Source organism: Sciurus carolinensis, chromosome 7 (assembly GCF_902686445.1).
Source record: "Sciurus carolinensis chromosome 7, mSciCar1.2, whole genome shotgun sequence".
In the NCBI taxonomy this organism is placed as follows: Eukaryota; Metazoa; Chordata; class Mammalia; order Rodentia; family Sciuridae; genus Sciurus; species Sciurus carolinensis.
In genome coordinates this window covers 140,867,237-140,894,680 of record NC_062219.1, presented here as the reverse complement: position 1 = coordinate 140,894,680, position 27,444 = coordinate 140,867,237, and the positions used below count along the sequence as shown (strand labels likewise).

Genomic DNA, 27,444 nt, shown 5'->3' with positions numbered 1-27,444 from the left:
ACCTTTCCCCCCCTTTTTAAATTCTCAATAAGATCTTAGTCTTTGAATTGGAAGCAAATATCTTTGAGGTTCTATTTGCATGGAAAGCTACACTTCTGGATAAGAATGCATTCGCAAAAGATGTCATATTTCATGAGTCTGCAATGAAAGTTCTATTCCAAACAGAATTTCCCATGGATTTGCATTTATAATATTTTGCACCTGCCTTATGACCTAATGCAATACTGCTCTTAGGGTGTTCTACATTTTTTTTTATTTTAAAGAAAAATTCCCTCTCTGCTTGTCAGAGGTGGTCATCGGTCCATGTATGAGGAGCACCTCTCCTTTGTTCTATAGTACATGGATTCCATGGGGTCTCCACAGAGCAACTGTGTGGCTCTTTGTTGGATGATAGGATTATCCTGCAGTGTTCTGTAAGGACGAAGTTACTGTAAAGTTTTTAGAGTTACAAAACCTAGAAACCCAGGCAAGACTGGTGCACTTTCATCAAGTTACAAATAAGCTTCCGGATCCCAGGGTATCAGTCGCAATTAAGAAAGTCCTTGGAGCATTAGTTGGGGTGGAATGGGAAAACGGGATTTTTTTTTTTTTTTTTTTTTTTTTTTTTTTTTGTCATTAGAGGCAGTGTCGCCTGGTGGTCTGAGCAGAGAACTGGGAGCCAGGAACTCAGCGATCTAAGGAGGCTCTGTGAAGCCCTCCTGCACAGCTTTAGGCAAGCAGAGGGGTCTCAAGAGGCCAGCCTCACCTACTTTGAAGCTCCCATCTGCAGAGCTCCTTACCCAGGGCCAGGGGATGCACAGCAGGAGGCCTGATTCCTTGTCTGCAAAATTAGAATATTAATACTTGCCTCAATAACAGATTAACCAATTAGTGATTAAGTGTTCTGCTGATAGAAAGCAGCAGGAGAAGAGAGGAGAAAACGAAAAACTGAGACACAATTTTATTATTTTATTATTATGGGTTTTCCTCCACTCTGGGTTTTTCTGCTGCACAGGGAATCCAGGGCCCACAGAGTCCCCAGAGCAGGTGTGGAGAGGCTAGCCCTTAGCTTTTATCCCCCTCTGTGTGAAGACAGCAGAGGAAGCTGACCATCCTGCAGGTTCACAGGAAGCTTTCAATGAATGGGGAGGGGACCACAACTTGTCCTTGGATCAATGAATTGCAGAACAAAACTTTAAATGATAATTGAGAGATTTTCTACTTTAGTTAGTCTGTTTTAATTTGTTATGTAGCCTATTTGAAAATTCTTATATCCATGTTCTACAAATAACCATTTCACAGAGTGTGAGGGATGGGGGAAGAGAATCACACAGTAATTCGGAAGAGGAATTAACAGGAAATATAGAACCGTGGAGCCTATAAACCACATTCATTAAACTAGTACAAATTTTTGATCATATCATACATTTTCAGAGATAAAACTACCCCATCATTTTTTTTTTCCCTTTTGTTGAAAGTCTGGCACATGGAAGAGAGAAAAAGTCATTGTGCATAGACTTAGACTGCTCTGAAGTTAACATGAAAATTAATTCACTCACACAAAATGGAAGAAAGTCACATCTTCACTCTCCAGACTCTAAGACACTTGACATTTTGTGCCCAACACCTGTGTAAGAAGAAGTACTTTTTCCTTTGAACCCATTATACTTATAAGACAAAATTGAAAATATTAATTAACAGGAAATAGCACTTGCAATGCTTATGGCTTTGCATAGGATAATGCTAAAAATATACTAATATCTTTTATTTCTGACTCTCAAACTCAAAGTTAATAGTTGCCACTTCTATTGATCATTTAAAATAAGGTTCTGGTACTATTTTGTCTTTTCCTTTTACTAAGAATAATTGTGTGTTTGAACTAAAATGTTGAGGATTATCATTTTGCTCTATCTAAAACTCAGACCTTATTATAAGCAAATTTTTTTAAAAAAGAAGAATGCAAGAGCAAAGTGAAATTCAATTATCAGACTAGAATTAGAACATGTCACAGGACAATTTTGTGACATACAACAATGGAAAGGCTTTCATAAAAATATTTACTTTATGCATGTACTTTTGCACATAAAATAAACTTATATGATTTTATATCAGGGTTTCATGGGATTAAACATAATTTATAGGACATGTATGCAAAATGAACCCAAGCTAAGTGACTGAGTTTTCTTCTTTTTATATTCTTTTGTTGTTTTATATTACCATAAAATAATTGTTGCATATCATTGTGGAAGAATTTGTTCCACAATTTCCAAAAATTGTTATTTTTACTCCATATGTATAAAGTTAGCAAATATATAAAATATAGGAATTTGGGTCTCCTTGAAAAAACCCGAAAATATTAATCCCATATGTATTTTTCAAAAGAGGTGATTTTATTCATCCATAATAATTAGGTTAGTACAATTGCCGTGTAAGGGTTAGCTTCCCAAAAAAAACTAAGAAAGAAGCTTCTTGCCTCTGACTTCATTTATCATTGTTTAAGTATTATTGGTAAACTTAAGAGGAAAAATTACAGCTTTTTTTAAACCTAAAACTGTAAATTTTAAATGATGCAATAGTTTTAAGAAATATTTTAAAGAAATTCAGTTATTAAAATGTTCTTTCAATCATAAAGTATATAATATTAACTTTGAGTGACTAAGTTAATTTTTTCTAGCTATGTGTGGTTTCCTTAGAAAAGCATGAAAACTATTTTGATTGTATTTACTATATGTTGAGATGTGATTATTAGCAACATTTAAAAAATTCTATGCATCTTTCCTAAAATAACTATCATTGTCCAATCTTATACATTTTGTCTAGATTCACTTATGCTTTATTTGGTAGTAAACAATCATTAATAATTCCTGATTTAAATTGACTCACATTTTTAATTTATATATATAAGAAAAATCACAGATACATATTTTTGAAAAACTCTTACCTGTAAAATGATTTTTATAATTTTTGGTTTATCTTGAATCTCCAAGTAATTGAAACTTATGAAAGCTATACATGAAAATTATTCTATTATTATATTCGAGACTGTCTTAAAAAGTAAGTGTGATATAATGGATAAGAAAACTTCCTTAGATTCTAAGTCACAGGAATTGTTTCAAAAAGTGTAAAGAAGAGTTCAGAAAATAAGCCTTGACATAAGAACTAAAATCCATGATTAAATGTTTAATAAAAACATTATGGAGGTGAAGAATTAAATGTTCATTGCACAATTGGTAAAGACAGATTGCTTTATCTTAAGCAAAAATGTGTTAATTTCTAGTTTTATATATGTTTTGTCTTATTGAGTTGAACTTTGGAAATAATATCTTATGGGGTGACCTAAATATGAAAGATTTATTTTCATGCTTCTTTTTACTTATTAATTTTAATTTATTATAATATTTAGAAAAATTTAAGATTTTGCATTATAAATAAGTTTGAAATCCTTGCACTCTGAAGTCAATGTTTAAGATGAGCATTTTCAGAATAATAATTTTTATTCTATTTCATTTGACAAGACTGCCTAACACTGATTTCTTAAAAGATCAAAGAAAATTCCCTCATGGAAAAGAAAAGTGAAATAAAACAAATAATCCTATCCATTATTATATCTTCTCATACTTATGAACAGAAATGCTACCAAAATATTTTGGTATATTTTGTAATTGTGTCAATGTGATTCTGAGAACTATCTACAAATGTATCAATCAATTCTCTTTAAGAATCCATAGACAGTATTTGTCCTATTTTAACTTATGAGACAAAGTCTTTCACAATTACATGAAACAGTTAGTTAATGGTAACATAAAACAATGTAAAAAGAAGAAAACAGTTACTTAGTATCAGTTCATTTTATATATGTAGCCTATATATTATTTTAATCTCATATGAAACTGATACAAAATCATATAAGTTATTTTATGTATGAAATCACATAGCGTATGCTCCATGACACTTAAAAGGATTGAAATAGTAACAGTAGCTTATTTTCTGAAGTGATCTTGACACTAATGCTAAATTACAACTTGGAAACATCTAGCATTTTTACCTTTATGAGAAAAGGCTTTTTACATATTTAACATAATTCCAGGGAAAATAAACTGGAATTATGTATCAAGATATGTACACTGTAACCGAGGGGCATTTATTTTCCCCTGTAGAATACTTACAATGATTTTATTGCCATTTTGTGTCATTTTCTAAAGGATATAAAATACAACCAGTAAACAAACTAGACTTTAGATTTAAGGTGACAGCTGCTCCTTCAGAAGCAATATTCAGATATTTAATCTTAAGAACATTGAATATTTTACAACCCAGTAAAGTATACTTTTGCAAAAACGAAAGAACTGTGTGCTTTGGCTTCTGATTTTCTCAGCTGGGATGATCGACACAGCCAACCATACAAACACCCATCATCTTTAAATCCCCAAGAATAAATCCAAATGTTGGTCTCTTGCTTATTTAACCATTTGAGAAAAACCAACATAAGTGCTCTACTTTTTCAAAATGCAAAACATCCTTTCTCTAAAACAAGGTTGATTCAACCTATAACATAGAGATGTCATCGTGTTTCTAGTTCTGTTTTTGAAATCTACAGCTTTAACCTGATTTCAATCAATCCTGCCCTTTGCTGAGCTGCGGGGCTTTAAGTATTGCATCTGGATTCCATCGAAGAGAACATCTTCTTCATTTGAAAACCCTGATGGGCTTTACCTCCAAATATTGCTGTCTGCTCACTCAGTGAGCTAATGTTTTGAATACCTAAGTCCTGTGTTGAGTGGAAAATGAAATCAACATTTACTTCCAGAATCTTTCCAGTGTTACTCCTCCTCCTCCTAATTTCTTTAACCAAGTTCATAATGACCTCTCACTGAAGTTTTATCAATATTGTATATTTTTGGCAGCCAATCTGGCCCATCTTACCAGCCTGATTGTAAATAATGTCAGTTTAAATTTTTTTCCAGTCAGCCGCTTGAGAATAGATCTAACCTTATTAGCAAGCAATTAACCACCTCTCTCTTAAGACCTGCTCTAGCCAGAAAAGTTAAGTCCAGATACTTCACACCAAAGAGGGCCAGCTGCAACCATAGACTGGAAGGAGTTTGCACACTCTGTTGCCTGAACTGTCATAGTGTCATCAATGGACACTGGCTCTGCAGCCTGAAAGACCCTTGCCTGTCTCTGAAGACATTGTTGTCTCCTTGGGCTGTCTGGTAGGTACAGACAGTGTTCCAGAAGTAACTTTCCTCCAAAAAAGTTGATTCTAATAGTTTTTCCGCATTTTTGTTGTCCTTGTTGCTTTTATGGAGGGGTAGAATTTAGAGTTCCTTACTATGCCAGAATGGTGCATATCTTAACCAAAGTTCTGACATTGGAAGAACTAGGTCAAAGAATATGGGAATGTGAAAGCATAGATGGTGTGTGTGTGTGTGTGTGTGTGTGTGTGTGTATTAAATATGTGTGTACATCTTTGCATGTGTGTGTGTAAATTGCCATCAGAAATTTGAACAAATGTGTAATCACAACTGGAGTGCATGAAGAAGCTACCAGCACTTTGATAGTCTTGAGCCATAGCATCAGAAATTACATTTTCTCTAGCTTAATTGGATAATATGTTTGAAATATCAAACTGCATGGATATCATAGTGCACTATCCTTTTTCTGCCTTTAAAACATGCTGCATGACTAAGTTACCTTTTCTTTTTCTTTTCTTTTTTTTTAAAGCGTGGCACATTTAAGTACAAGTTTGTCATATGTTTTAAATTCTTCCCAATATTTGTTTTCTGACATTTCTTTCCAATAATTAATGTGATCCATAAAATACAATAATAAATACAACTGTAATATTCTGCTTATTTTTCCAGCATACATCATTTGAAATAAACGTATGAGTTAAAATAAAATTAAAAATATTCTAAGATCTCTTTAGCATCACTTTGCTGCAATTGGAAAGGGAACTGTCCTACAAAGAGCTGAGAAGTGACAGCAAAGAAGTTTCTTTAGCAAGTGCAATTGAGGCTAGTTAAATGTTCCTTCACTCTTTCCTGAATCTGTCAGGCCAAAGTATATTTGTTAATTTGATGAGTATCTCCTGTGCATACATATCATTTTATATAAGTGCATATTTGGTACATTATAGTGGTAGCCATGATGAGAATAGTGGCAATAGTTAAAATGGCAGAAGGAGGTTAGAAGAATCCGAGTAAGCTGGAAGACTACATGCTGCTGGCCCATGATCCGATGCTCCACAGCTGGGTAGCCAAGTGCTTCCAGATGAGTAGTTCAGATGATAACAAGGAAGTCCCTCAAACTTCCTGCAAGCAAAACCACTCCTGCCTCCACTCTTCTCCTTGCCAAAGCACTCCGGACTCTTTAAGGAATTTGTATTGATAAAGTGGTACTTGTGAGTAAGGAGACATCCCCACAATTCATTTCCTAAAAGATAAAGTTGTGATTGAGGTTTGTACTCTGAATCTCATCCTCAACAGCAAAGAAAGATTGTAAATGACAAGGAACTTAGGAGAAAGTGACCTTGTCATTTTGGAAGGCATAATTCTAGTGAAGGCTGAATGCTGTCCAATTTGATATCTGCAACGTGCATTTTGGAAGTTCAGAGAGGAATTGGCATGATGGATCTAAATGGAAAGGGACTTCAAGAGGCATGAAAAGAGCTCTAGCATTGTAATGCTGATGTGCATTTTTAGACAGCATGGATAAGAAAGAAGAGAATGCATTTAGTAAGCTTCTTGGGCACAGAATGCTTCCCAACAGGATTTTAAAAGATCAGGTGCAAATATTTTAAGAGTTTAGACTTTAGAAGATTGTGTACCAAGATGAAGAAAGAAAGGTATATACTGAAGAGGGAATGCAGGGGATGCTTAGGAAGAATGACAGGGAAGCAAGTGAAGGCAAGGATGCCCTCGAACGTACCAGTGGGAGAAGCCAGCTCTGCAGAGGTCTGTGAAGAGATTCCATAGTACAGGAGAAATCATGGAGTCCAGGGGTACCTAGTTTCTCAGCACTACTGTGTCCAGCACCTGACCTATTTCTGCTAATCCATAAAGGGTTTTTATTAACTCGAATAGGAATGGTCATAGCTGTTCTGATGGGTGGTGGCATTCAGAATGCCAATGGATGTTTTAAAATCTCTTCTCTTTCATCTGTGCTGCCTTCATTCTTGGGAATGCTTTCTTCATATGATAGCATTATTTCAGATTTTTACCACTCCTGACACTCATTATCTTGGAAGGAAGGTGATTTTCTTTTCCAGTATTCCAAACCAGTATCCATTCGCTATTTGCCCACCCTGGGAAGAGACTTTCTGGGGTAGCTATAGAATTTACAGGCTCCTTAGGAGATGCAAAAGTCATTCTAGAAGGAGAAAAATGGCTTCTGGAACCACAGCTTATCTGATAAGCAGATGTCTTCTTTGCTATCTGGAGACATACATTCGACTTGCCCCTTAGTATGCAGATGTGGCTCCCTGCCTTTCTCATCTGGATGACTTTCAGTTCAAGAGTTCATAAGTTGTGGGGTGGGGGGGGAGGAATAAGCCCTTAGCGGAATGCTCGAGAATGTTAGATACCTTCAAGATGTAGGAGAGACATATGAAGTCAGCGAAATTGGTGATTATTATAAACAGTCCAGAAGAAAACCCAAACTGTGTGTGATGAGTTGAACAGCATGTTGGCATGGCTGCCAGCTGTGGTCCAGGACAATTAGTCTTCTGTATACAGAAACTTCTCTAGGGACAGTGAGTTCCTATTAAAAGGAATGCTAGGCTGCATGTTCCCTGACTGTTTTTGTTTTCTATGCATTTCATCAAACAAAATTTATTCAAGGCATGAACGATTCCCAGTCTTATTTTTGATTTTGGCATTTTCGATTTCAGTAGAATCAGAAAAATTTGCTTTTCCAACATATCTTAATTGCTTATTATGACTCTGTTTTCTGTGTAATTATTATTGTTGCATATTTTATATTAAATTATTTTATATTTTTAATAGGGTTGTTGTAAAATTGTTGTCAAGGACAGAAATGAAACTGAACCAGAAAGTCTAAATTATGCAAAACTGTGGAATTAGGATAATATGACATCTCACGGGATTTCTAGGTTATGATTTTTCTCCCAAGGGTAAAAATAGGAAAAAAAAGTAGCCACTTTTTGTCATTCCACCTAAAAACTTTCTTCAAAAACGTGTTAAGTTAATGCTTTACTCATTTTATCCCCATTTTTTAAGGTGTTAGGTGATATCAGTGCCTTGAAGTTTGTCCACAGAGAAGTGATCACAGCTATTCAGGAACGCATAACTGAAATGGACACTGTACTGGAAGAATCGTTTGATATTAAACAAGAGGAATGGAAAGGATCCATTAATATAAAAAGGTATTTTTTCTGCTGATTATACATTTAATTCAGTCAGGCATAATGGTACACACCTGTAATCCCAGCAACTTGGGAGGTTGAGGCAGGAGGATTAAGCCTAAAGGCAGCTTCAGCAACTTAGGGAGGCCCAAAGCAATTCAGAGAGACCTGTCTCTAAACAAAATGGAAAAAAAGGACTGGGGATGTGACTCAGTGGTGAAGCATCCCTGGGTTCAATCCCTGGTACCAAAAAGAAGAAGCCACCTAGTGACACTTCCTTCTGGTTTGGCTAAAGCTTACTTTTCATGGTGTATGCATCAGAGTGAGAACAAGGTTGGGAGTCCTTTACGATCCTACTGCCTTGTAACCCAGAGTAGACCAGAAGTCAATAACAGGTACTAGAACAACTAGAAGTCATGACCATAGCAAATAGGTTCTCTGAGAGTATGGAAACCATTTTCATCTTGCTTAGCTCAGAAAGAGTTACTTGACCACTCTAGAATTTGGAGAGGAATGGGATTATTTCTAACACTCTTGGGAGCAGTTTTCTTTCATAAGGAGGGAATGAGGGGCGTGATTAGAAGACAATCAGATCAAATCTCAATAAATACCCTCCTCCCTTTGTGCTTCTGTAAAATATCACTTATTTTTTCCCTATAAGGAACTTCAAGGGAAAAAAAATGAAAAGAAAATTTAAACAACAACATCACCAAATAAACCAAGTCACTTAAGTACGTTGGTTTGCAGGGCTTATATTTTGTGCTCTAGGATGACAGCAACCAAGGCCAAACTGGGTGGCTCAGATTGGGACTTTCGGCATGCTTCTTGACTCTTCCTAAAGTGATCAAAGTAGACCATTGCTTTTCATTCCTTGTATAATCCCCTTTTCTCTTGACTCCCTTGCTTTCTTCTCTTTCAACTGAAGGTTCAGAGTGGGACTTATTATCACAAATTGACGATGAAGTATCAGAGGGTTCATGAGTCATAAAAAGCCCTGTATCTTTAAGAATACTCTGTCTGCATGATACAGCCACATATACCATGGCTATTAAAAGACCTGGGACCTTCCTCACATCTATGAGGAAGTTGGAGAGCAAGTACCTTTGTAACCACATCCTTAAACAGAAACCATGTTTATTAGAGGGCTCAGAAAAGATACCTACTGTGAATGGGGTGTTTTGTTAATTTCTGTTTCAGTGGATTCATTACTGATGTATAGGGATGTGTTTGATTTGTGGGTATTGATTTTATATCCTGCTACTTTGCTGAATTCATTTATTAGTTTTAGAAACATTTTGGTGGAATTTTTGGAATCTTCTAAATGTAGAATCATGTCATTGGTAAATAGCGATAGTTTGAGTTCTTTTTTACCTATTTGTATACTTTTAATGTCTTTCTTCTATCTAAATGATCTGGCTAGAGTTTCTTTTTTTTTTTTTTTTTTTTTTTTTTTTTTTTGGTGCTGGGGATCGAACCCAGGGCCTTATGCTTACAAGGCAAGCACTCTACCGACTGAGCTATCTCCCAAGCCCCTGGCTAGAGTTTCAAGGACAATGTTGAATAAAAGTGGTGAAAGAAATGCAAATTGAAACTACGTAAGATTTCGCCTCACTCCAGTCAGAATAGCAATTATCAAGAACACAAGCAACAATAAGTGTTGGCAAGGATGTGGGGGAAAAGGTACACTCATACGTTTCTGGTGGGAACACAAAATGGCGCAACCATTATGGAAAGCAGTATGGAGATTCCTCAGAAAACTTGCATTGGAACCACCATTTGACCCAGTTATCCCACTGCTCTGTTTATCAAAGGACTTAAAATCAGCATACCACAGTGACACAGCCATATCAATGTTTACAGCAGCTCAATTTACAATAGTTAAACTATAGAATCAACCTAGGTGTCCTTCAACAAATGAATGGATAAAGAAAATGTGGTATATACCACATATATATGTCTATGATAGAATATTAGCTTTAAAGAAGAATTAAATTAAGACATTTGCTAGTAAATGAATGAAGTTGGAGAATATCATGCTAAGCAAAATAAGCCAGTCCCAAAAAACAAAAGGCCTAGCGTTTTCTCTGAAAGTCAGATGCTAATTCACAACATGGGGAAGGGCACTAGGGAAGAATAGAGTTACTTGAGATTTAGGTAGAGGGGAGTGAAGGGAGGGGAAGGGATATGAGGGTAGGAAGGATAGTAGAGTGAAACTGACCAGTGTGATCCTACAATATATATAATCAGAAAAATGAGAAATTATACTCCATTTTTGTATGATTTATCAAAATGAATAAATGCATTCTACTGTTGTATAACTAATTAGAACAAATAAAAATTTTTAAAAAGAAATACTTGGAAACTAAAAAAAAAAAAAATTGGATACCTATAATTAGAAAACACGTGAACACATCCAATCCTGGTGTTTTTTCAATCCCTAGCTTAAATCGTGATCTAACTATTATGATATCAACAGTCTAACATAAGAAGTTTGCATCAAGGATTACATCTGTTATTCTTTGTGTTGGCAGAAATTACCATGTGTATATACTGTCTATATTTTTTATCCTTTATAGCTATTGTGGAAGACCAACCAACATACATTAATATGTCTGTCAACAGATCTCAGCTTCACAGAAATGAATAAACTTCATAGACACATTTTAATAGTTGACATGATTGTACCTGCTCAATCGGTCACCAGACTCCCATTTGCTAAAAGGCATCGATAGAACTACCTGCCAATTTTATAGGTCTTCACTTCTATTTATACTGCCCACACTAAAATTTAAGCCCTATGAGGGCAAGGAGAACTTTCTGCTTTGTTTACTTTTATCTGCCCAGTTTCTAATACTGTTCTTTGAACAACTAAGTGCTCAGTACACTTGGTTGGATGAAAGAATAAACAAGGCACATCAAGTTTCACTTAAATTTGTATCTAATAAACTACAGGACAGTGAATTAAATGAAACAAAAAAGAGCTCAACAGTCAATAAATTGATATTTTTTTCCTTTTCATGTTTCCTTCAGGAGATTGGTGGCCCCAATGGAAGGATGAGTATAATTAGGAGGACCAATATTTTCTGTCTCCAAAGGATGCCCCATGAATGCACTATGTGTTCTAATCTAAGTTGTTTTCTACTACGTTACTGCAATGCATGAGTTTTTCAGTATTTTAAAATACAGGTCTGTGGAGTGTTTTGTTACCGTTGTTGCTTTATATTTGTTTCCTCTGCCACTGAGCTCATCTTGCTGAATATAAGTTCAACATTTGATTTTGTCTAAAGCTTTAATAAAATTATATATTTATATAGGTGTGGAATAGAGATAAAAAACTTTTTTCATGAATTCTCTCTTGTTGGAAAGGACCCTTTTGATGTTTATAGACTCAATGCTATATATCCCAATTTAACACTGAAATAAAATTTTGGCACTGTCTACATCTCGAGTAAACACTACATTTGCATTAGCAGTGAAATAACCTATTGGATTTTGACTTTTGGGAGTGTATTTATGTGTAGTCAGTTTAAGAAAAATAAAGAAAAAAATGGAAGTCTTTATTCTTATGATTGATTCCTCTCATTTTATGTGTTCCTTTATGAACTGCAAATAATAATTCCGTGGACAAAGAGAAATGAGAGTAATATCTGTAAACAGATACTCAGCAAGAATAGAGTTCCATTGTGACAGGTGCCAGTGTAATGTCCCGTCAGGAAGGAGTACACATATTTATACTCAGTGCAAAATATTATTTTGAAATCTCAGATAAGTTTCTGGGGAACTGTATACCTGTGAATTCAGTCACCAGGTTTTTATTTAGAACACTGAGGATAATTTATAATGATTAATAGTTATTTTTCAAGACTCTATTAGTAAAACCGTATCAACAAACTCAAGCATATGTTTTCAGTGATTTCATTAGTAACTTCATCTCCAGTATTATATTTAGTTACTCCTGGACACGCCATTCACACTGATATTTTTGTCACAGAAAAGATAACACACAATACTAAATGTGATTATAATTGAAAACTGTAAATCCTTTTAATAGATTATTTTTGTCCGTACCTACTGTTATTTCCTAGATAGATTATTCATTTGGAATTCAGTTCCACTGAGGAATACAAATATAAATAAGGAGTTAAAAATTTAAATGTGCACTGTAAATTTCAAAGTGAAATCTATTAAATGTTCCTTGTATTAACTTCAGTGACAAGAGATAGATTACACTAAGTGTCAGTTAAGCGAGTGGATGAAAAATGAGTGATTTTCTTCCTTCAGTTAAATATGGTGCTAAGTGGTATGCACTAGCATTAAAAGCAAATTACTTACCACTTCAATAATCACAGCATGAGCACATTCTATTGGAATCTGCATCTTCAGTCTTCCTTGGTCCTCAGTTTTATTAAATAAATCAACTGATAATGCTTGGATAAGCAGAAGAAAAAGTCTCAATGGCATTATGGCATTTCTTTTTTATACATGCTTATTCAAGATGTCTTCAAAATGACATTTTCTATACATCTATTTGGCCACTTAGAATTCACACATTAAGAATTATGCAACACAGGTTCATCTGCTCTAGCCACCTATGTGAATCACAAATTCCTTCTACATCACTTCCAATTGACCCTCCAGATTAATTCTAAATGCTTCTAGAGATGGGGAAAAACAACAACAACAACAAAACAAAAACACAAAACAAAACAAAAAACCAGTATTTCCAGTGAGAACTTTTACAGTTAGAAAGTCTCTTTAATAGTGTGAATCTGTTACTGGATTTCAGAACCTGGAGGGAGCCTGCTTAATACAACAGTGAACAGCCTTGGAAATCAGTAGATCCGAACTAAATTGTTGCTGAGTGAAATAAAGTAAAACTGATCTTCTTTTAAAAAGTTTTTAATGCTTTATTTTGAATACAGCATGTTTTACACAGAATTTCCTTTTGAGACTGGAGAGGAGTTGGGGTGTAAGTATAGTAGATATGGACAGAAGTGAAGAAGGTCTGTAGGTATCCCTGCCAGGTGACCAGAAAATGTTCCATTGCCACACACACACACACACACACACACACACACACATACACACACATACACACACACACACATACACACACACACACACACACATACATACACAATTTTTTTACACACTGTACCAATGTCTGCAATGCTTTAAATAGGGCACACACACCACACACATTCATTCTGTGCTCTTCTGGCATGAACACAGGCATCTGTTGGGTGGTGGATCTGCTTGATCTTGAACATCTGCAGCCACCAAGTGAGACTGGAATGTTGAAGCCTTCCTCTTAGTGATTTTTCTGCATCTGCTGAGACCTTGGCAGAAGCAGAAATTCCTTCCTAAATTGATATAAATTACTTATGGATGACCTTCCCAATGAATGGGTCAAAACAGGGACTCCGTAATGACATGACAAATGAATGAATGAATGAATGAGATGGTACAGCATGGTGGCTAAGAGATGGGGCTCAGAGTTAGATTTGGAGAACATCGTGCCTGATAGCAGACAAGTTGATAAAAAAAAATATAACTCAACCCCTGTCATGGCTTCCTTGCTTATACCTTCTACTCGCCTCTCTGTCTCACCTCCCATTTCCTCTTATTACTTGGAGAAACCACAGCCCCACCTGAACCACCTGTGCCTAATTTGTGCTTACTCCCATGCAATTAAAAGCTGCCAGAGATAAATGAACTTCACTTTAAATTCATGACTGTACATCTCAAGTGACCTTTCACACTTTCTGGTGTGGTAATGATATTCTGTTTTCTTATTTCAGCCATCCCCCTTACAATGTTGTGACTACATTACATTTTATCATCTCTTCACAAACCTGCAATACTTCTTTGCGTTGCTTCACTTTCTACTGACAAACTGGCTTTCAACTGCACTGGGGAAAATGAGGCCATCAGAAGGGAACTTCCTTGACAAAATCCTGTCACTCATCTACCCACTACTTATACCTGCATTCTCATGTGCTGGTGCTCAGGTTTACTTCAAAGGCACCATGTGTTTTCCAAAGCTGATTCTCCCCCTATGGAGTACATGGTACCCTCAGCTCCTCCTTACCTTCCTACATTGTCATTACCATCATTTTTTTATTCTCCTTTTGATCACACACATTTGCTCTTATTTCTCCATCTTACTCTTTGGACTCCATTCTCTATTTGCTACAATCTCCTTTCTCTGCTCCCAATCATAAAAAGACTCCTTGGGAAAGTTTCCCATTTTCCGACTCTGATACCTCTTCCCCCATGATTACTGAAATCCAGTCCAGGCAGGATTTCACACTTGTGTTTGATGGAGATTACTCTTACCAGGACTATTCTCAACAAGGACCCCACTCCATGTTGCTAAATCCAATGGTCCATTCTCAATCCTTGGCTTACCTGATTTGGAGAAGTGTTTGACATAATTGAGCCTCTCTTATTCTTGGATCTGAGGCGTCTCCTAAAAGTTCTTGATTGTATTCTAAGAACTATAACCTAATCAGTGAATTAATCCATTTGCTTCTTGGGTAAGTTCTCCTAGTTCATTTTTCTCCAGGCTTCTTGGTTCCACACTGTAGGGATGCTTTGTTTTGATGTTTTTCTTTTTATTTACATTTACAGTGAGCTTTAAAGAATATGTCCTCTGGTGTCTAAGCATCTTCCTCAGCATGTTTTCTAATCCTTGGAGCCTCAGGGTCATTTGAAGTCTTAAACCAACTGTCTATTTTAGTATAGGTTGACAGCTCTTTTGGGCAGTGCAAATCTTGGGCAATTTCTAATTTACCTGATTCTAGTCAGCTCCATGTGCCAATAGCTATATATCTACATGACTTGATAGCAAGTGTCTTGAGCTTACAAAGCACTGGTGGACAAGCTACTTCTTTTTTCTGTAACTTTTTCTGTTAGATTATCTTGAGTACCACCATAATACACTCAGAGTTGTAACAGAAGAATAAAGGATCTGCCATGAATTTAGTCCTTACCAAAAGGCTTCTTTTGCTCAAGGCATTCACAAGTTAATTTTTTACTAGTAGATTACAAAAAGTAGTTTAGTTCTTACAATCTTGCAGTTTTTCCCAATCCCATCATCCCCTTTCTTTTTCCATTGGTTAATAAGTAAATTCTGTTTAAACTCAGCTGTTTTTGTAGCACATTGTCAAGTGTAATTAGTAGTTTCTAGCATGTACTACTAATAATCTATCTATACGATTTTTTAAAATTCTAGCATATAAATTTATTACATATAGGTACCTTTCAAGTTACAGCTGCAGCAATTACCAGCTTAAAAATAAAGATTATTTTTCGTTCCTGATATACACCCATCAGAAATCTTCTGGGACCCTGCACAACTTTGCTGTCTTTCACACCAAGTGTCCAGGTTGGTTATATGTCCACTCTAGAACATTGCTAGTTGACCTAGCTCAGGGAACCACAGATCAAAGCAATTTACATGATAATCCATGGTGGGAATGTGGTCCAGATAGCAACAACTGTTCTAAACTCAACAACTTTTTTCTGCCTTTCCTGTCAATCATTCTGAAACACCACTGAATCCACTCTAAAATTCAGAATCAGATGACTTGTCACCTAATTCTCTGCAGCCACCCAATCTGAGCCACTTTGATTGCTCTTGGACTTCTGCAATCGTCCCCCTACTGATTTACCTAATGCAATCCTCCTAAAATAAGTCAGATCATGGGGCTCAGGTTGCTCAAACTCTCCATTAGTTTAGCATAGAAGGCAAAGTTCTTGCAATGACCACAAGTCACACTCAATCTGCCCAGTCATTGTCTCTTACCACATTCATGGTTAGGCTTGCCTGTATTCACTATGCTCGGTCATCCTGTTTTCCTGTTTCCCAAGCATAGCTGTTCCATTTGCCTGGAAGACCACACCAGGTTTTCAGTTACAGCTGATACCCATACTGCTGAATTCCCAGAGAGCCGCTGGACCAGCTCCTTCATCTCTTTTGTGTCTTTGCTCAAGTGGCACCTTCACATTTGGAGATAGCACTGACTCCTCCATTTTAAATCAACATCCCACTCCCTCACCCTTCTCCATAGAGATTCCACTCAATCTATCAACTTCGCGTTTTTATAGATCCCAGAATCTGTAAACCTTGCATCCTGTCTTAGGCAGATAATTTAACTCTTTTTACTTACCTCAATTTTAACCTTTCACATACACATAAGAATTGGAGGATGCAGCTCTGAACAGGCTTTTGAAAACACCTGCTCACCAAACACTCCCTAGGAGAAACTTACATAAGCTTCTAGGAAAACAGACAAGACGAGAAGAAGAAAATCCACTAGTTGCTTTATAAGAGTTATGGGTCAAGGTTTTAATTAACAACCTTGGAACCAACCCTTAGATAGGTTGATTTAGGACAGAACAAGTTGTTTTGGGAAATTTGTGTGTTTAAAAACATTCAATATAACTCTGGCAAACTTCTAGGTCTATACTAACATAGATAAGATGAATTATGTAATAAAACTGGGTAATTTATAAAGAAGGATATTAATGTTTTATGCCAACAAAAAATTTTAATTTCTGGTACTGTTGGTGCATTTTAAAGAATATATCATACTTTAGGTCTTCCTAGAAAAATAGAAAAATAAAACACTAAGTTGAACAGAGCATACAACAGAAGTTGAACAGCATATATTTAGATAGTAATTCATGAAAATGATTAAAACACTATGAAAGCTTATGTTAAATGAACATATGTGTGAAGAATTTCTTAAATTACTTGTGGGCCAAAGAGGAAATAAAAATTGCAAACACAAGCTATTAAGAAATTAATGATAATGAAGCAATTAGAACTCTATTTATGAAAACTTATGAGATGTGGCCAAAGCTGTATTCAGATGGAAATACTTCTATTATTTAAAAACGTGAAATTCAAGAAACTAGAAAAAATATAACAAAGAATAAGCTTCAAAAGTGAAAGTCGTCTGGAAAATAAGATTATAAATTAATATTAGTGCTTTTCAGAGTGAAAAAGTTCAATATTGGTTTCCGCTTCTCGTTAAGATTGACCAAGAAGATAAAAACGTTGCAAATGTACATTGGAAATTAGAGAAATGTAATGTAGCCACAGATAAAAAAAAAAGGTCAAAATGTAAGAATTCAATATTACATAGCTTTCTGGTGCTGAACAAAAATATTTCGCTGGAGCAAATATTTTTCAAAAAAAAAAGCACCCAATATTATTTTAGAGATTTTTTAATCTCTAAATAAGTAAACATATAAACATTGTTAAAGTTTATTAGAAAATACCCTTCACAAAAATCACTGAGGCTGGATGGATTTGTGGTTAATTTACATAAAGTCATCCAGAAACTGATAAATCCCATGCCATTTAAATTATTATAAATAATCTAACATATGAATTGTTAGCCATTTTTAGTACATAGATGTTGCATGTCTATATGAATCTGATGGCACACCCATAAATAATAACCTTTATGCATGTGCCCATGAAGGATAACAAATGTGTGTGCACACCCACACATACCTAGAAAATACTAGCAAAGTTTGACCAGGAACCCATTAGGAAAAATATCCTGTTCCCAAATAAAGTTCATTTAATCACTGAACAATTATTCAACATTATAATGTGTATTAGTGCATGCATAAAATTAGAGAGGGAAAAGAGAAATAGAAATGATCATATTAGTAGAATTTATCATTCATTCAAATTTTTCAGTAAGGGAAGAATGATTCAATAAATAACATTGAGACAACTAGCTAGTCATTTGTTAAAAACCCCAAACTTCTATCCAATAAATAAAAATTTAAGCCTCTTACTCAAGCATTTTCATTTTTCTAAGATTTGAATACACGTAAAAATAAAAATATATAATACTTTTCACATTGCATTAGTTAAGAATAAAAATTAGAAATAATGTAAGTATTCAACAATAAAAGATTGGTGGGATAAATTGGAGCTAATATCATAATGGAATTGTTTACAGTCTTGAAAGATACAGATGAACCCCAAAATTTCAATAGCAAACAAAATGTATTTCTCACTCACTGAAAGCCCTCTGTCTCACATTTGCCTTATCTGAGATGACCGAAATGCAAGAATGGTGAGCAGAGAGATATACTGCTGTTCCTGTGTTGGGACCTGAAAAGAGCTATTCCAATTTTACCCATGTTCTCGTAGGTCAGAGTTCAGTCTTGTGGTCTCAAACATACTACATGGCAGGAACACAGAGTTCCTAAGAAGATGTGGTTTAGTGTGTAGGGGACTTAATAATAAATAGTTTAGATTTTGCAGGCCTTCCAGTTCTCATAACTTCTCAATTCTCTTGTTATAACACAAAATCAACCAGAAACAATATGTAAAGAATGGGAAGTAGTTGTTCTCTGATAACAAATGGAAAACCAGATATGGCCTTCTAGCCATGGTTTGCTGACCCTTTGCTGGTATGTTGCATTTTATTTTGTCACAGTATAATAATTGATGTGAAAGCATGTCTCTAAGTCTTAATAAAAATAGATAAAATATTATTCAAAATCTAAATATATCTGTAAATATCTATCACTTTTTATACATGCAAATAATATGCATATATTTGCATTAAAGTAACAGAAGGCTAAACAGCAAAACATTAACACTGATTATCTGTTGATGTTTCAGATGGTTTTCCTTTCTGTGTCTACATTTTCTAATATTTTTACAATAACCATGCAATGCATAAACAATAAGTGGAGGAGAAAGAAGAGTGGAGGATACTTGGGCAAACTAAACTTAAAATGTACACAAAAGCCACATTAAATAACAAAATATTTTGCAGGTATAGGCAGGAGTAGACAAGTCAGTTGAATAGGATAGAAAGTTTAAAAATAGGTATGAGCCAAGTATAACAATTTCATATTAAGAAAAAAAATTGAATGAATGTATTAGTCATCTCGGTGTTCCTATAATGAAATACTTGAGGCAATTGACTTATTAAGAGAAAAAGTTTATTTTGGCTAATGATACTGGATTTTCTGGCCTAAGATTAGAGGGCGCCATATTTTTAAACCTCTAGTGAAGTGAGTTAAGTGAAGGAGCAAGATATGGAACAAAGTACTTACATTATGATCCAGGAATCACAAAGGGACTAAAACTGGAGTCCAAAAATGTCCTCCAAGGCATCCCCCAAAGACCTCACGACCTGCTCCTAAGATACACATCCTAAAGTTTTCAACATCTCCCAGTGGTGCCAGCTGGGGACCAAACCTTCAGTGGAACACTAACCCAGCCACAGAGAGGAACCTATATATTATTATATATAGTACAATGCCTGGCACAATAAATACCTATTCGATGAATAAGTTTAGATATTGACTCATTCAAATGATTTTACTCAGAATATTATATATCATTTCAGTTATTAAAAGCATGGTGATGATATTCTGTGTGCAGACTTTTTATTATCTAGTCAAACATACCAATTTTCTTCTGTGTTGTCCCCTCCTCTCCCCTGAAATGTTCTCCATCCTGGGATCCTATTCTCTCCCCACTGTCCTATCATTCCACTCTTTAAAATTAACACTTTCACTTCTGGAGAATTTACCCTATGGAGGAAAGATTCAGCTTCATTTTCTTCTCACTTAATCAATTCTCCTCAGAACATTAATTCCGTAGCGCTTCCTTTCCCAACCAAACTGAAATGGAAGGAATTTAATCTTGCCCCCAACTACTCAAACCAACTACCAGGGTTGCCCTCTATGGGTTTATGGCAATAAAATCTCTAACCCCTCAGGTCAGATAATCAGATGTATATGATAATTAACTGTATGAGTAATTATTGTGTTATGCAAATAAACAATGCAGATGAGTCATTTCATTAAATAAGCACCATGGGGTCATTAGGTTTTGATCTCTGTCCTAGTCTTTTGGGGAAAAATGCTTTCTATGAACTGTTCCTCTGAACTGGCAATAAAACTCCACTAGTGGGTTCACATTAAGCTGGATAATACGCCGGGCTGCTTGATTTGTATTGAATATGTGTCTGGTGGTTGGGGCCCACTGTAATGAACTAACCCACAAATCACAGCTTAATGGGAATCTACTTTTACATATTGCTTAATTAAAAGTTGTGAGCTTATTAACATGTGTCTTTGGCACTGAGCTTTGGGGATGTAATCTCTGTGCAAATAAGACTAGGTTGTAAAAGTTTTATAGATTGACGATGATATTATAGTCCATACCTTAATAACCCACCATTTCCCCAACGAATTTTTCATATCTTCCATTCTTCCTTGGAGCCGCAACAGATTTTTTTTTTCCTTTTTGTTTTCCAGTGTGGAGGGCCTGCTGCAATATGTACTGGTTTCAAAAAAGGGTTGTATCTTAAATATTTCATCTGAACACCCTTTTCTTCATTTACTCTTATTAGCAAAGCTATCTGGAACAATGTCTCAGATCCTTTTCATTAGAGGGGCTCTGGGTAGGATAGATCTATTAGGTATGGGTTTCCAGAATTTCCATTATAAATCTCTATTTTCAGGGATTTATAATTCAGCTATAAAAATTTTGCCCTGGGCTTCCACTTGGAATACAAGGTCTTAGCCTAAAAGGGTACATTGTTAACACATGAAAAAAAAAAATAACGTTTTCATCTTACCAAAGTGAAAAGTAATGGTGTGTAACCATTTTCAAATACTTTCTGATATGCCACTGCAAGGTGCTATTTGGGGGTTTTGTTTTGTTTTGTTTTGTTTTGCTTTGACATGACATTTTACAGTATGTTTGTTTGTAATTTTAACCTAGCCGTTTGGTCACTTTTTAAAAATTAATGTTGAAGTGAAAGGTGTCTTCCATGGGGCTTCCACCAGAATTCTTGGACTGGACACCTCTGATCTTCCTGGGTGGAACCTACAATGCAGAACAGTGAAGTATCTGTTTACTCCCATCAATGTTGCAGGGAAGAAAAGGTGGGGGGTATTGTTCTAAAGAACAGAACCCTATTACCATTGCTTTGGGCAATGAATATACCCATTTTAATTAGAAATTTAAATCGACATCCCAGGATAATAAAGTTTCAGAAAACACTGTCTAATGAAAACAGCTGTGTGACTTTGGGAGATTTCCCTGAATGACCTGAACCTGTTTTGTACATCCATTGAATTTGAAGACTGAACGATCCTCAGTATTCCTTCAGGATTTGAAATATATATCCATGTAATTGCTAATATATCCCAGTAACTTGCTAAATTCAAGGAAGGCTTCCATTCCACTAAACCCAAAAGACACTTAATGGCCTTCAACTTATCTCTCCATGACCTTCTAAACAGATGACTGTCCACTCACCACCTATGGACACATTGGCTAGATTACCTTGTCCTCAGGTAGCTGTGTTCTCTCCACCACACTCCATAGCTCACTGCTGCCAACCAGGCATTAAATGACAAAGTTCACAAGACTGGGTTGGTGGGGGAGGACTCTTCTCTTACTGACTTATGCTTACTCCCTAAGGGATCCTGTCCTTCCCAGTGACTTCCAATGTCACCAATGTTCTCCTAAATGTCTTCTCCTGAATGTTTACTTGGGGCTGAGATGAGCCAAAGTGGCTCCTTCCCTTACGTGTTAAGTATAGGGCTCCACCTTTCATGCAGTTATTCAGACTCCTTGGCTTCATCCTGACTTCACTTCTCCCTCTCTGTGCAACCAACCATCAGTCAGTGTCAGATGTTCAAGTGACTTCATTTCATCCTTCTCTCACCTTCACGGTTTAAGTCACTAATACTGTCTTCCTCAGCAACTACTCCAGTCTCCTCCCCCTGCCTCTGCCTCCTGACCTGCCCTCGTCGATTCAGTAGAAACTGAATTGCTTCCAGAGTGACACTTACACAAAACAAATCTCTAATCTTGCACCAGGCAGCCAAACACCATTCAGTAACTTTATTATTATACTTAAGCCTTCAAACCTCTGCTACACAAAGCACCCCATGTCCTGGGTATCCAGATTCATCTCTTAGGATGTTCCCAGGTACTCTGATCCAGCCCTCTGAATTTCTTTCATTTCTTCAAAATCATCTTTGTCTTTCTTTAGGATGGTAAAAAACACTTAGCAATTAATAAACAGTTGTAGACAACATGATCTGGGGTCCCCTGATTTATGATAACCAGAATATAGAGGCAAGACTTATTTAAGGGTATCAGATAGTTCACAATGGAGGCCAGGCCAGCTTTTAGGCCGTGGAAAGATCCCTGCAACTCTCTAATTTCTCATGAAGGTGCTTTGGCTAAATCTCACAACCCTGTTAATGAAAGAACTGACTAATGAGAGAAAAGCATAATGGTTTCATTAAGTTTACACATGCATGGTGTTTTAGTCAGTTTTTGGTTTTTTGTTTTGTTTTTTTTTTTTTTTTTTTTTTTTTTTGCTGCTCTGAATAAAAGACCTAACCAGAACAATTGTAGAGGAGGAAAAGTTTATCTGAGGGCTCACAGTTTCAGAAGTCTTAGTCCACAGAAGGCCAGCTCCATTCCTCAGGGCTCAAGGTGAGGCAGAACATCATGGAGGAAGAGTGTGGCAGAGGGAAGCAGCTCAACATGGTGATCAGGAAGTAGGTAGAGAGAGAGATCTCCACTGGTGAGATACAAATATGGAACCCAAAGCCACACCCCAACGCCCACCTCCTACAGTCGCTGCCCCACCAGTTCAGTTCCCACTCAGTTAATCCCTGTCAGGCGATTCCTTCACTAATTGGGTTAAGATTTTCACAACCCAATCATTTCTCCTCTTCACTTTCTTGCATTGTTGTCTCACACATGAGCTTTTTGGGGAAACCGTAACACATGGAAATCTTCACAAGACAGTGAACTCTGCTGAAATAACAAAATCACGATGCTTTTATAATTTTTAAATAAAGAACAAAAAGTTTGTGAAGGAATATAAGGACAAATGGATGTCTGGCCTAGAGGAGTAGATTTTAGGTATTCCACTAAGAGATGTATGAAGCGGGGCCTAGAAGCTCATGAAGATCCTAGGTACTTCAAAGAATTTGCTGTTTGCTTATTCAGGTTCTTCACAGTTCCAAGGACCAGTCTGGTGATCAAGGATCTTTTCTGACTGTCATAAATGAAGGACATCCCTCACAAAAGAATCTCCATGGCTTGTTCCATACAGAGAAATAGAACTCAAATGGCCATTTCCAAAGTTATGATTTCTCAAATGACTTCATCTTGAAATAGTCAATATAACAATTTGATGTATTTTGCCTAAACACCTTCACTCTGTGGTACTGAAATTTCTGCTTATTATTCATGATACTTTAGATAGGTCCCTTATCAACCCAGATTCCAATTCTTTCTTTTTTCAGTTTCATTTGTTCTGGTTGGTTACATGTGACTGGGGCCAATAATTTCTTTTTTTTTTTTCCTTTCAATTTATTTATTTATGTATTTTTATTTTTACAGACTGCATTTTGATTCGTTGTACACAAATGGGGTACAACTCTTGTTTCCATGGTTGTACACGATGTAGATTCACAGCATTCGTGTAATCAAACATGTACATAGGGTAATGATGTCTGTCTCATTCCACCATCTTTCATACCCCGCTCCCTCCCCTTTCTCATTTCCTTCTCTGTAATCTAAAATTCCTCCATTCTTCTCTCACCCACAACCTCCCACCCCCATTATGTATCATCATCCATGTATCAGGGAAAACATTCAGCCTTTGGTTTTGGCTTATTTCACTTAGCATGATATTCTCTGTAAATAAGAGATTCTTTTAAAAAACAAAAATATCGAAAATTTCATCAGTATCATATATTTTTCCTAAACTATTACAGTTTTTTTTTTTAAATTAAAGATCATATTTTGATAAAATTAAAGATTCTCTTAATGGTGGAATTTTGAGTCCTGCAGTTTGAATGGGAAAGAGATTCTGTGGTCTCGGCAGCCTTCGTTGATCTACTCATACTGAGTTTATAGGACAGAGTATGCTTAGAGCCTTGCAGGGAACAAAATTCTCCACCTCCTTGTCTCCAATAGGCCTTTTTCCAGGGTATCAGGGCTGAGGTGAGGGTAAAGTGTAATTCATTGCCTACGACGTGGAAAGTATCATAAGCCCGAAGAGCTGAAAATACTTCCATTCTCTGCACAGGAGCATAAATGACATCATAGAAAGTTTTCTATTCCATATTTCATGAGGATTTAAAAAAATAATCACTGGGGCAATGGGGACTTGAAATGTGGACTAAAGATAAGGACCCTCAAGTTCCTTTCCCATCCTTGGACTGCATTAATCAAGACTTCTTTTCCTAGCACATCAGGGATGTTTCTCATTTAAGATGGGATTCATTTAGCTTATTTCCCGTTACAAGGGGTTGATGAAACAGATTCCACTGATCTGAACCAAGTGCAGGAGAATGACCTGGAAGGTCATGACCTTTGAGGCACGGTGCCTTGGCAACGCAAGGAGATTCCACAGGAAGGTCAACTGACCCCAAGACCAGAGGGCACTGACTACCTGGAGATCCACACACCTGAAAATCACTTCAGTTCATTTTCTACTCCAACAGGTCCCCCTTAAATGAGGCAAGGAATGGTGGTTTATGAGAAAGGAGTAGAAAAGGTTTTATTCTGACATCTCAAGTCAGGCTTCTTTTTACTTCTAGTGATAGGCATAGAGTTGAACTGAAAAGTCATAATTTTCAATATGGAAAAATAAAAAGAAGTTATTTTAGTAAGAAGCTGGGCCAAGTGACACCCCATCACTTGACTGTCTGTTGTGACCTTGCCCAATTATGTCAGTTCTGATTTTTTGAAGGAAAGTGTTTTAGAATAGATGAATGGCTTCAAATCCACTTATAGTGAAAAATGAGTAGAGACAGTGAACAGGTTTAATCTTCACTATATTAACTTCATCTAACAACTGTGGTATAAGCCTGGTTGTACCCCCCTCGGGAGGCATCAACTGTACCCTGAATGGTTATGCTTCGTCGATCATTTAAATTCACATTTGTAAATCACAAGCATTGTGGTGTGAAATTACAAATTTTCTTGAAGTTAAGATTTTCATGTTTATGTAGATACAATCATTTGAAGTGTCAAGACATATTAAAAATTCAATATAAAACACTTGTAATCCTAGCAGTTTAGGAGACTGAGCTGGAGAATTGCAAGTTCAGGACCAGCCTCAGCAATTTAGCCAGACTCTAAGTAACTTAGTGAGACACTGTCTCAAAATAAAAGCATAAAAATGACTGAGGATGTAGCTCAGTGGTAAAGCACTTTTCAAGTTATAGAAATTAGACTCTAGTGTTTGTCAACTGAGCAGTGAAGCATCTTTGGAAATATGTCCTATGGGACTGATTCCATAGATGTGATTAAAAACCAGAAAATAACCTATTGCAATTACCTGATAAATTGGACTAAGATACCAATATTAATCAATTAATGTAGACTTCTCTTTCTCCTTTCCATCTTTAACTCACACCATGGCCAAGTTCAGATTGGTTTTGAGTAGGCTCAAATTAACTGAGTAAGTGTCCCAGTGCTGACCACAGGATAAACATGCATTTGCCTAGGCAAATTTTAAGTTCAATAGGGCTGGATCTTGGAGTGTTTCTATGCTTACCTTGTCAGGAGAAGTAGAAGGGAATCCACCCCCATAGATAGCAGAGGAGATAGCATGCTATGGTGATGGGACAGGGGACCACTGCAGAGCCATGGACACTGTTACTGGAGCACTTGGTTTAGGGGCCTTGGAGGGAAAAGCCATCGATACGTATATTACGCAAATCTTTGTCTTTATTTGCCTACATGCGGCTCCTCATCACACGGGGTGACTTGTGGCCTCGGAATGCAAATAAGGTCTGCGATGCGTTGGAAGACTTCCCTAAAGAGCCATCCTCCAGAGAATCTAAACACACCTGCCCAAGTGTGCTTAGAACACAGGCTCTTTCCATCCTGTGGGCGAACACACGGGAAGCCTGTGTTCTGCGGCTATCACTTGTTTCTCTCACCTTCTTTCCTTTCAGTGCCATGCTGCTTGACCAAAGTGTCCTTTCAATATATTATGAAGCTTAGCAACTTCCCACATGTCTTTGAATCTGTGTATTTATACATAATTATGATAGGAAAAATCTTTCCAAGAGAAATCTTACAAGAGAAGGGGATTCTTCCAAAGAACATAATTTTATATAATGAGCCTGTTTAACTTAGGTCTGCCCATTTGCTTGCTGTTGGAGACCTGGTCCTGACATTAACTAGCTGGATTTTTTAAAATATGAGATTATATATTCTTTTTATTCTAATCAGGGACATCAGATAAATACATTTTTGATTAATTGATATTCACATGAAATGTTCCAATTTTAATGGAGTCGGTAGTTGTTCTTCAGGGAGAGATCAGCATTTTTATGTGAAATTAGGTGTATATTGCTTAATCAAGGCTTTTTCAATTTAATTTACTCACAATAAGTATTCATGTGGGTTCACTTTCCAGAGACCCTTTGTTTCATTATAGCTAATAATTTTTGATGCAGTTACAGCTAATTATCAAAGAAAAACTAATGAAGCTTCTCGTGGCATGGTAGATGACTAATTTCCTTAAATACAACTATGCTCTTTTTGATGTAGTATTTTCAGGCAACATCACAAAATATTTGAGGTGTTTAAAACTATAAAAACTATATACCTTTTTTTGACAAGGTAAATGCCAAACTCTATTTGACTGCATTTTTTGAATGCTAATATTTACTCTACATGATATTCCCTCCTGTTAAATATACAAAGGGAAAATAAAAACATTAGTCTTGATACTCCATGACTTTAAGCAATAATTGGGTTTCTATATATATCTTAGGTAAAATTTTACTACTGATTTCCCTAGATCATCACCTAAAGATATAGAAGCATGTCCAGAATACTTTTGAAGAAGGCAATAGTCATTAACAACTACTTATTGTCTTTTTAAAAAATTTACTCAAAAGAATTTTCTTCTGCTGAAAGTTTACATACATTTTCCTGGGGAAACAAAAAGTAAAATTAAATGAAATTTGCAACCATGTAGAAATCAAATTATAGACAAGATATACTATACAACTACCATTAATAATTGAAATGCTGTAAGTTA

General features: G+C 36.1%; 1 protein-coding gene across 1 annotated transcript in view; it reads left to right on the top strand.

Moving 5' to 3' along the window:
• Positions 1 to 11,842, top strand: part of LOC124989453 (uncharacterized) — a gene marked incomplete at its 5' end in the record, with an annotated part of 306,958 nt that extends 295,116 nt beyond the window's left edge. The window contains 2 exons of the mRNA XM_047559286.1: positions 8,220 to 8,365; positions 11,375 to 11,842. Coding sequence (XP_047415242.1) covers positions 8,220 to 8,365; positions 11,375 to 11,402 — 174 coding nt within the window. The remainder of the gene's footprint in view (positions 1 to 8,219; positions 8,366 to 11,374) is intronic.
• Between the last annotated feature and the right edge of the window lie 15,602 nt (positions 11,843 to 27,444).